Raw genomic sequence first — 11,276 nt, forward strand, 5'->3', positions numbered from 1 at the left:
AAGGAATTGTCCAGTAAACAAAAACACTGGCAGCGGTAGGCAAAGCCCCTGATATGGTAATGGATAAAGCGATCGACTTAACCTGGAATTTGTCCCCTCAGCTTTTTTTGCAACAGGGGACAGTGGGCTGGGCCCACCTATGTCTCTCCATCATGGTATTGTGTTGTTTGTGTTCTGTTTTGGATGCACTTGCTGTCAAAATGACAGAAAAAAGTATAGGTTCTGCAGAAAAAATGGCAAGAGGTTGAGTTGGAAATAGAGGTCATTCAAAGTCTATATTCAGGCTACCACTGGGTAGAATATACTTGGCACTCATTGAATGTATCTTTTGAAGTACACAGTAACTTTTTTCAATAGTCGTTACATTCTCAGTTTAGAAGCTCATAGATAATGCTAATAATGAATATGAATTATTCATTGACGAAATGTTCCCCTCAACCCAAATCCTAGTTTTCCTGGTTAAAAAAAAAGATTACTTAGTGCAAGAGTGTAATTAGTAATTGAGTATTATCTGAGATATATTTAGCATGAAATGCATGGAATTTCTTTTATGAAAGTTTCAATATAGGCTCTAAGAAACATATTATGAATGTATACAGAGATGACAAGGTGTGTTTTTGACTCACCCACACAAAAGCAATATCTGAGTGCCTTTTATGATGTCAGAACTGTTGCCAAATGACGTTATTTGCATTTACTATTTACAGGTAACATGTCCGAGGTAATATAATGTGTCTGATTAGACACAGTGATTTGAGTGAGAGATTATAAAACTGGTTTTGCTGGAACTTCAGTTTAAGCTCCTTGCTTAAGAGCATAGCCTAATTTTCTTTGATGAGCAGACATAAAGTAAGACAGAAACTCTTTAGTGTGTAGTGTAGGTATGCTTCAAAAATAGGTCATCTGCAGCAACCTATTTTGTGAATTGGTTAAATGTTGTATGTTTGTCAAAGAATGAGTTTGTCAGTGTTTCACCATAGCATGCAGTTCAGAAACTGGGTTGCATACTGGAGCTACAACTGAGTATATAACTGAACACAACTGAAATGTCCTGTCTGTCTGCTTCACAATAATGTCCATGTACACTGCAGAGAGGAATTTTAAAGCACTGATTTATTTATCTGAGTAACTGGCTGGCAAATATTTATAGATGACAATGTCATTGACGTTGTTCACACAATCATTTCAGAATTAACTTTGCCTGTGCTTTCTGACATTTTGATACATAAAATATTGTCCTTCATTGTAGTCAGTTTCTAACATTTTTCAACCTCTACAATTCTGTACTGATGAAATGTTTTACAGTTATTTCTAGCCAAACAGCCTTAACCATACAGAATATTTTCTGAAACAACTCATTTGCTCAAACATTGTGTTTGGACTATGCCAAGACAAGATCTGTTCAGTATGCCAGCAGTCATTATCTTGACACTTAGAGTGAGTTTATTTAAGAAGAGAAGGTTGAAATCTTTGTCAATAGAAAGTGGAATTATTATTTCAGCATTCTGTGTATGTCTCAGGTGAGAATTAAACAAATACAAATTTCACAAGGTAAACTAATGTTAAACAATTTCAGTAGCTAGCTGCAGCTTGGGATTGCAACTAGCTTTTCCTTTGTTGCCTTTGTTACCCAACTTACACGTAAAAGCTTATTTGTTGTAACCACTATGCATCTCTTGATTAAAAACGGGAGATAGGGCCGAAGGTTACACTCACCGGAGCTGAAATTGGTTAGACAGAAAACACTTGGAAGACCTTTGTTCCTTACCTCTACTCAGAAGTACCGTACTCATGAATGTAATATCAAATTGCTTTACAGCTGAGAAAATTTTTATTTTTGTCAGTAAACACTTAACTCCTTCCCAAAAGGACATTTTTGCCTCCACACTGGGTTGGTGATTATAGCTCTCCAAATTTGTCTTTAACGGCAGGTATGTGGCACAAAAGTGTAAATTCCTTTCCCTCAGCAATACACATTGATGAATGACTTTTTCATCAACAGTTTGTGGGCCAGATACTGTACAACAGCTTGCACGACCCACATCTGCATCACTTCTTTCAACAGAAGGCCTCACGGAGCTTCATAACAGAAGACAATATGGTAAGACTAAAACTGGTCTGCTGACTATGTTCAATAAGGCCTTTTGCGCACTGATTCTAGACCTAAACTATTCTTAAGTGGAATATTGTCATTAATTGTCAGTTTTGTAATATATCAGAAATGTAGTCGTCACCTGGCCTTACATGAGTGAAATATACCCCTTAGCTATTTAAAATAAATGCTCTAGTGAACTGGATAGCTAAAGAATACTGCAAATGCGGGGCATATGCTTACGAAGGGCGTTGCATTTTACACGACAGCTTTAGTTTTAGCTTGTGGTGCGTATTGCGGGCGTTGAATTTTACACAATGGCTATAGCGGACAAAAGGCAGAGTCTTAGCAATGGTTTGAGATACCGCTGAAGTGAAGTCATAGACATGCTGTGTAAATCTTTTCGGTGGGACTGACAATGGATCAGTGGCGTAACTTAATCTGTGCTGCCTTGAGTTTGCTCCCGTACAAATAAAAACTAAACGGTAGCTAACGCTAAATGCTTCTCCATTGCCAGTCACTTACCGTTCTTCCGACATGTTTCCTCCCCACTCATCATTACAAGAGCTAGAGTTTGGGTGAAATTTGACACCGGCGCACAGACCTACCATTCATTCAATGAAAGTGAAAAATAGTCATGATATTCATTGGCCAGAGAGAGTCGGTATGTAAATTTAGGCTCTGCAATTGGATGAGAATGTATGCAATATGGTACCACCCTCTAGTTTAATAGGGAACGGAATTTTCCAGTAACTCATCTGATTCCGAGCTCTTGCAAATAACACTATACGTGGAAGATATTGTGAGCTGTTTATTTTATTCTTGGCAAATTAGCAAGCTACCTGTCATCGGGTGAGTGGCACGGTTAATCTATTATTTTAAAGTATATATAATTAGCTATAACCATATATGTATATCGCTAGCGCTCTATGCCTTTACTGCAGTCAACTTGATAACAGTTAATTCACGGAAGATGGCGGGTTACGGAAATGTGCCGCAACGTATTCCTTCTCTTAGCATAAGGATGTTTCACTGGACATTTTACGAGTAGCTGGCTCTGTGATAAAATATCTCATTCGCTAACTATCCCGATTACTTGGTGTATTTTTGTACTTATTGATGGATTTAAACACGAACTGGCTAGCTGACTTATCAACATTCAGTGAGCCTTCCTGAATGTAACGGTAACCAACAACTGTCTGACGCGCCAGAATTGGTAGTGTAATCGTAATAATTTAGGACATATGGATGGACATGTTAACTAGGTTAGGGGTACGTCGTATAATAGGACGTGACGTCACGGTCTCCTGCTCGATTGAAGTGAATACGATGAAAGGACGCGTTGTCAAAGACGTGGAAGTGCAGGCTGTGGCTAGAGGGTCGTGTGCAAGAGAGGTCTGCCTGGCTGCCTGCCTTCGTGCCTGGCAACGGTTTTAAAGGCTGACCTGTAACTGCCTAGCAAGCTCTACAGCCTAACTTTACCACTTTTCCCCTCTGCAGTTACTCCACCAGCTGTTCCAGACAAACACTATTTTTCGTTTCTTCTACGCATCTGAAAGACTGAAAGCCAGTATGTCCCAGCAGCAAATCAGGTATGTCTTTACAGATTTGAAACGTCTTCATTTTCGGTTTGGCTAATGTACTTTTTTTCCCCCCGCTTAAGAGATCGTACAAAGGATGCGTTTGAGTCATGGGTCATAAGTACTCAGCACAAGTCCGTGTGAGCCGTTGAAATACGACCTGAGAATGATAATGAAATATATTGCTTTTGTCTGCTACAAACCAAAATGTGAGTTTAAAATATTAGATATGGAATAGCGTGGTTATGTGTGATTGTGTATTTTGCCCCGGGGATGCAGCAGATGGTTTCTCATTAAAAATATAAAAGTGGGACAGACTGAAGTGTAGTATCAATCAAAATGGCACAGTTCATCAGCCTTGCGGCACAGACACCTGCAACTTCACAACTGCAATGCACATATTTTCATTTCCTGTGGAAGTTAACAAAGTCACACACAGTCTTTCAGAACTGTTCCCTGGAGATGAAACTGCTTAGTTTGAAGAGTAAAGGAAGTGTATTTTGTGGCAAGCTCTGAGACAGTTAAAATTTAACTGGCTTGTAGTGGTTGTGGTGGGTTCAAACTGGCACACATTCCACAGTGCATGTTGTTTTCCTGTCTTTTTTTTTTTTTTTAATCTGTACTATTAATGGTATGTGATCATATTTGTTTCGGCTTGTTGCAAGCTGTTGAACTTACAGGAGTAAAAATGATTGTCTCTTTCCAGCCTTCCTGCCAAGCTCATTAATGGTGGCATTGCGGGGATCGTGGGAGTGACGTGTGTATTCCCCATTGACCTGGCCAAAACCAGGCTGCAGAACCAGAGGCAGGGCCAGCAGGTCTACAGAAACATGTGCGTACATCGGTGGCTCTTCTCCCTCCAACAGCTCAGTCAGTTATTTCAGCCCAACCCTGGCTGTTTAGTCAGCTGTGAACTGACAAAGGATCAGTGTCATGTCTCTTTTTGTAAATATTGTTGCTCCACATTAGCCCAGTAAAGTGCCGATTGGTGGCTATGAAGCGCAAGATGTCTCCAGGTGACATTTCTAGAAAGCTGAAATTTCTAGTAGCATCTGTCTCGCCCTAGATGAGATCTGTCTCGCCTTTTATGAGTGTTGATAGGCTGGACCTGTTCCGGCTACTCCACGCATTCCCTCTGGTGTGAGTAATCCATTGGAATGCGTGACGAAGCTGGATCTGTTGTCATTGTCTTGCGCTCCTGTTAGCTGCCAAGGCCAAGGTTAAGCCCTTTTTTAAATAGCCTCTGATCTCGGCTGTCCTGTCTGACTTTTGGATACAAAAGGTTGTGTAGATAAATAAACTGTTACTCAGAGGGGTGAGCTCAAACCCTCAGCCGCAGCAAAAACATTCTTTGCATTCCTGCCATGAGAGCAAAGCTCCATGGGCTCAAGAATGGGTGGTGCTAACATTGGTGACTCACTGATTGGGCCAGTCCAGTGTTTTGCATGCTGGGAAGTAGTCTTAAATGGGTCATACTAGTGATTGATAGGTGACACATGGTAGCTCCGCCAAGTAAGGGAGTTGTGAAGCCTCATTCTCCCATCATTGAGGTGTGGCACTCCATCCTCACCATCACCTCACTTGCTTTCTTCTCCAGGATGGACTGCCTTGTCAAGACGGTGCGGTCTGAGGGCTATTTTGGGATGTATAGAGGTAAGAAAGTTTTTGATTAACAGTCAGCTCACCTGTATTCTTTGCAAAGCCAGTGGTCTGCATTGCCTCCACTCTAGCCTGTAACCAAATGTAAGTTCATTTGGAGAAAAATGACACAGTTGTTGTATTCAAAGTGGTAAATCTTTTGGGTATTCAAAACTGGTTTGCGTTGGAAATGTATTTGAAGACCTTTTTTTCTCCTTTTTTGCTAAACAGTACCCCAGTTGCATAAGAGGTGGGTGTGGGAATACAACAGCCTTTTATCATAAGGCATCGCGTAACTATCCTGGTAGAATGTCCTTGGCTATTAGTGCATACTGCATGTACGCAGTTTATTGCATTAGACATGAATGCGGGGCATGTATTGTGTCAAATCAGACTGAACATTTACTGACACAGATTATGTATGCAGTGTTTCTGGGCCAGATGAGGTGTTTCTCATGTTTGATCAGTTTAACCTCAATCCTGTGCCCGTTGAATGATATGATCTCCCAGTAAAGAAGCCAAGACTACTAAAACATGGGGTCGTCATAAGTGAGCACAGACTCGCTTGACAGTACGGTCACTACGTCTGTTTCATAGTCATAAAGAAGTGAAAACATCGGTCTCGATTTGGGGGAGGTTGGGGTGATGGGGGTTGAACGGAGCCAGTTGCATTGGTCTCCGCCTCTGTGAGGAATGCTGTTTGTTTGCATCTGTGTTTTTCATGTTACAGACATGCGTCCCCGGGGATATTGAAGGCTAGCCGATAAGGCGCAGCCACGCTGGAGGCAAATCATTACATGGTTCTTACAACATCGCTCTATTATAACTAGGCACAGATTTTTTTATGTCATTTTTGTTGAGATTTTGCTCTTTGACTTGTCTTCATAGCCAACGGCCATCCTTCCTTGTGTTTCACTTCCATTCTGCCACTGTCCCACTAACACTTCTGACCATGTCCTAACACTGAGCCCCACTAAATGTAGATTTCAATTTTAATCTTCCCGTTAGTGCTTACTGCACGTTAAGTTCTAAGTGGATAGGGGCACATTGATTTTTTTTTTTTTTTTTTTTTCCCCCCTTCATGTGCCATTAGCCAGCTTTCTCTGAACTGCTCCCCTTGACTGCATCTTTCTTAACTCTGCCCATTGTCTAATCTCCTCACTATCCTCCTCTGCTCTTTCTCATCAGGTGTTTTTTGTTGTTTTTTGCTTGACCTATTTTCCTGTAAACTGATGTCATATGAATGCATAAAATCCCCCTCCATGATCACGCCATTGCATCTTGCATGATCTGAGCCTATTTCCCCTAAACTCGGTAGAGATGTCCTATCTTACCACTGGTAGAAAATGCATTCAACCTTTTCCAAATCAACATGTTCTTTCTGTTGGTTTGATGGTGGTGGGGAATACTTTTTTATTTTATTACTTTTTTTTTAAGTCTTTAAGCTGTGCTGAATGTCTCTGGATGTCGGCATGTGGGCTAAGTGTGTGTATTGTTTTTTAGGAGCTGCGGTCAATCTGACCTTGGTTACCCCCGAGAAGGCCATCAAACTGGCCGCTAACGACTTCTTCCGTCACCACCTAAGCAAAGATGGGTAAGGCACATTTTTCAGTGACCCTTTTTTGCAGGTCCTACAAAAGCTATATATGAATCCATCCTCAAGCACTGCGTAGTGTTGTAGTAACATAGCGTGGTAACGTACATAAAAGCCATTGATAATGATTGTCACCCTGTGGTGTACTTTCTCACTGTCAAGTGACATTGCCATTAAGTGTCAGGCCAAAAAGTAATGGTAATGTCAGTTAGAATATTGACAGGAACATATAACACCCTATGGAAGTTTGTCGGTTAGCATAAATGTTTATGAATGTTGCAGTAGTGTTCGTGAAGGTGTTCTGTAGCGCTTATGAAATTCTAATGTAGCTCATATGCTCATATAGGCCCTTCATGGAGTATTACCAGCGGTTTTTGTCCATCGGTGACAAAGAACATTAATAGTACTGTGCCCTTATGACAATAAACCGTAGAGGTTGTCTGCATCCACTGAAGCCTGGCATCTGCTTTGCAGGAAGGGGCTAACGGTAGTCAAGGAGATGCTGGCTGGGTGCGGAGCAGGAATGTGCCAGGTCATCGTAACGACCCCTATGGAAATGCTGAAGATTCAGCTGCAGGATGCGGGGAGACTGGGTAAGCGACAATGGCTCACTGCTGCTCCGTTCCTGCTTGAAAGTGCAGCCATTTCCTCTTTATTCATGGTGATTAAATGCATTTCCCTTTCCACCTGACAGCGGCCCAGCAGAGAAAGCCAGCTATGATGCCCGCAGCAGTACTGGGCACCACCAGCGCCGTACAGAGCCGCTCCTACAATGTAGGAGCCCCTGCACCGGCTGTCAGGGCAGTGTCTGCCACCCAGATCGCCCAAGAGCTGCTGCGCACTCAGGGCATCCAGGGCCTGTACAAGGGACTAGGGGCCACACTTATGAGGTGAGCACATGCCAGTGTCCAGGGCCATGGGGGGCCTATCCAGAGCACAGTTTGAGGGGCATCCACAATAAAGTTCACCAAAAAGCAGCTCCATAGAGGGCATTTCACTTAAGTAGCTGAGATGCGAAACTGAGTGATTTCTCATGTCCTTAAGTAGAGATTTTTTACTTTACCTGTTTTAATTAGTCCATCCATTCATGTTATGTTAGTCTGTCAGGAGGGGGGAGGATCATGGTATAGGACAAATAATCAGATATTTTGTAGAAGTCTAAAGAAAGCAATGTTGGGGTGCTAAATTAGAATTCAGGTTTTTGAAAAGGAGAGCGTCCCTGCAGGGCATGCGAGAGTGTTAGGCGTGTGTCCGGAGGGGGGGGTTCATTCATGTGCGACGATGCTAATGTCTGCCTGCCTGTCTGACTCCACAGGGATGTACCCTTCTCCATCGTCTACTTCCCGCTATTTGCTAACCTGAACAGTCTGGGCAAGGACTCCCCAGAGGGCACTGCACCCTTCTACTGGTCTTTCCTGTCCGGCTGTGCAGCTGGGTCCACCGCCGCCGTGGCCGTTAACCCTTGCGATGGTGAGTCTCTGCTTTGACAGTGTCTCGTCACAGTTCCTGCACGGTTGATAAGAAGTACAGTGGCTGATGCACGATTGTGTTCTTTCTCAGTCATCAAGACAAGACTGCAGAGTCTGACTAAGGGAGCCAATGAGGAAACCTACAGCGGTGTGGTAGACTGCTTCAGGTAAGGCAATGGCCCCCATTCCCAACTCCCTACTCCTGTCTTTAAATACGATGTCTGTCAGATGTGTGTTTGTGAGCATGTTGCTATTTTGCTACATCTACACCACGTAATCATATGGTGTGTGAATGTTGCGAGACCGTTAGTGAGTGCTTACCTGTCTGCCTGTGTTTCCCTGCCTCTCCCCCTGCAGTAAGATCCTTCGGAAGGAGGGACCCTCTGCCTTCCTGAAGGGCGCCGGCTGCAGGGCCCTGGTTATCGCCCCGCTCTTTGGCATCGCCCAGGTCATGTACTTTGTGGGGGTCGGAGAGTTCATTCTGGGCCAGACCCCATTCAATCTGTACTCCTCCTAGGTGACTTCAGGCCCCGGCATCTCTGCGCCAGACCCTGTCTCACAGAACCACCAAAGTACTGCAGCCCGAGTCCACGGCAGCTGTGGGTGCCACAGTGAAAACCGCAATGAACACGTGAGGCTTAGGATGGCGCAGAGCTGTTAGAGATGGGACAGATTTGGATAAGTCTTGGCCTTACTTTGGCATTAGCACATTTTACCAGCTTGTTTGACAGGCTGTTTACATCATTGCACTTGTCAATGTGGTCCTTGAGGTGCAGTGGATGGGGTGGAGCGCCGGCCCTCCCTGCTTCTGCAGAGATCCTCTGAAATTTCCCCTCAGTGAGGGATGGGAAAAAAAACTTGATGCTGTTGCATACCTTGGCCACCAAAATCAGTTTAAGTCCATCGTACAATGTTATTAGACTTGCTGGTTAACTTTAAATACCCCTTTTTGTTGTTCACAGGCAATATAATTTGGTGCTAGTTAATTGTTTTGGGATGTTGTCGGTTATGCTCTGGAATTCCATCTGAAATTCAAACTACGAATTTGAGAAAAGAGTCACTTTTGTTGAAGTACTTGTTAAGTTGCCCCAAATTTATTTAGATTACAACGATAGCTCTAAAAAAAAAAAAGGGTGACCACTGTAACTTTGATGCAATAACACTCTTGGAAACTAAGCTTGTTGGGGAATGGGGTAGCCTGTTTAAGTTTGGAGTGGAAGAATTTGCCATTTCAAGATTCTAAATACCTAGATCATAATGTTTGCTGCATTGTTGGCATCTGAAATGGGGACCAAGGACATTTTGGGTATTGAAAGTCTATAGGTGTCCACCTTAAACCCTGTAGCATACATTTGGACATACTGAATAACATTAATTGGTGAAGAATTTCAAGAGTCCCTCTTCTGTTGTGAAAATTGATGTATTTGTGTTGGGACAGGGATGAATTGGAACAGGTTTGACTGTTAGTGTTTCTTTCTATTGCACAATTATAATGGTCAAAGATTATAATTACATGTCAGTGTCTTCCATTCAATGTGTATGTTTCTAACACAATGAGTGGTTTTGTAAGACTGAACTGTTACAAGACTCACCTGTGTGTGAGTGAGTGGGAGTGAATGAGCGTGCCTGAACTTGGCACTGTAGTGTTACTCGACTGCGGTAAATGTGGAACAACTAACACGAGCAGCTTACTTTCAGCATGGAGAAGAATGGAACCAAAATTTTTATTGAGAATTTTGCTCTGTATTCAACATGCCATTTCAAATATTTATACCACAATAAAATATTTTATACACAACTGTCCTTGACATTTGTCTGTGTTCATTACATTGTAATTTAGCTGATGCTCTCATCCAGCACAACTTAAAGCATATACAAACAGCACAACACTGACCATATATGATCAATGTTCACTGCTGAAATTGATGCTGATTCAAAGGGAAAATGAGCGAAATGAGCACAGCACAGAAACCTAAAATGCAGGACCTGGCATATTTCTGAGGTCTCGTAAGGTTTCTGTTGGTGAGCATTATGCCAGAGAGTGAAACAAGTTCTGTGTTGTACTGCCTGCAGCTCTTGAATACATCACAGGATGAAGATTGAAACTGAAACTGTATCAGGACACATGAGGTGATCCAAATCTCTTACATGCAGCACACACACATGGCTTTGTGCCAGGAATGCTACATGCATTTAAAGACAGTGGAAATGTATGATACTTCAATGAAGCATATATCAATGTAATGACTCTACATAAGTGATTTTTCAGTTAAATTGTATACTTGTTCATTATGTGCTGTTGAGGAGAGATTCACCGTGATTATTCATTTACTTAACATGCATGGCTTGAATACATACTTAAAGTACCTTTTTCAAAGGTACAATATCTAGACTAGGAATGCAAACCTGAAGGCACTAAACCACAGACAGGGACAAGATCAGTCACACTGGCTGCAACTTTGTATTTTCAGGCTGTCACATTGGGGAAAAGTAAAAATTAAAGCATTTGGCTACAATTTTAAAGAAGTTGAAATGCTTCTTGAACACAAATCACCCATTTCTCCATTTGCATAGTGGAAGCCCCATGTGATCTGTATTAACCCGCTTTGGAGCACATTTGACTTGTCCTGACATTGACATGCTACTGCCCTTGCCTTAACTTGAATTTTCCAAAACCAGAAAGGTCTGGAAGAGATCAAGAATAACTACTACAGCCTGCCAGATCATTTTGTTATCACAGTTATGCAAGCCTAAACATAGTTGATTCGGCCTGTATGGCCTGAAGTAACCCTGATCTGATGATTTAGGGCAGTGCTGAAATTAGCCAGGCAGACACCTAACACTGCAGCTTGATGTCATTCATCCTGATGCTGGAGTCCTTGGACCTGAATATACACATCAGT

At 42.4% G+C, this 11,276-nt stretch overlaps 1 protein-coding gene across 2 annotated transcripts; it reads left to right on the forward strand.

Moving 5' to 3' along the window:
• Positions 1-2,830: 2,830 nt before the first annotated feature.
• LOC118778876 (mitochondrial glutamate carrier 1-like) lies at positions 2,831-10,185 on the forward strand. Of its 2 annotated transcripts, XM_036530655.1 has the most exons (10): positions 2,831-2,944; positions 3,593-3,684; positions 4,379-4,504; positions 5,270-5,325; positions 6,814-6,904; positions 7,379-7,497; positions 7,599-7,794; positions 8,220-8,374; positions 8,465-8,540; positions 8,731-10,185. In XM_036530655.1, exons 2-10 carry the CDS (start codon positions 3,665-3,667, stop codon positions 8,888-8,890), a joined length of 999 nt encoding a protein of 332 aa, XP_036386548.1. In that variant the 5' UTR covers positions 2,831-2,944; positions 3,593-3,664; the 3' UTR covers positions 8,891-10,185. The 2 variants fall into 2 exon arrangements, with proteins under 2 accessions (XP_036386548.1, XP_036386549.1); XM_036530656.1 differs by lacking the exons at positions 2,831-2,944; positions 3,593-3,684 and having other exon boundaries at positions 4,489-4,504; positions 6,041-6,904; positions 8,731-10,184.
• The last annotated feature ends 1,091 nt before the right edge of the window (positions 10,186-11,276 follow it).

The sequence above is a fragment of the Megalops cyprinoides genome, chromosome 6 (genome assembly GCF_013368585.1).
Source record: "Megalops cyprinoides isolate fMegCyp1 chromosome 6, fMegCyp1.pri, whole genome shotgun sequence".
NCBI lineage: Eukaryota > Metazoa > Chordata > Actinopteri > Elopiformes > Megalopidae > Megalops > Megalops cyprinoides.

What these genes read in the sequence shown, in the direction of transcription:
- LOC118778876 (XM_036530655.1), top strand. Translation starts at nt 3,665, where the DNA reads ATGTCCCAGCAGCAAATCAG. An exon ending in ATGTCCCAGCAGCAAATCAG is followed by an intron (nt 3,685 to 4,378) that starts GTATGTCTTTAC and finishes GTCTCTTTCCAG; the next exon opens with CCTTCCTGCCAAGCTCATTA. An exon ending in CACCACCTAAGCAAAGATGG is followed by an intron (nt 6,905 to 7,378) that starts GTAAGGCACATT and finishes TCTGCTTTGCAG; the next exon opens with GAAGGGGCTAACGGTAGTCA.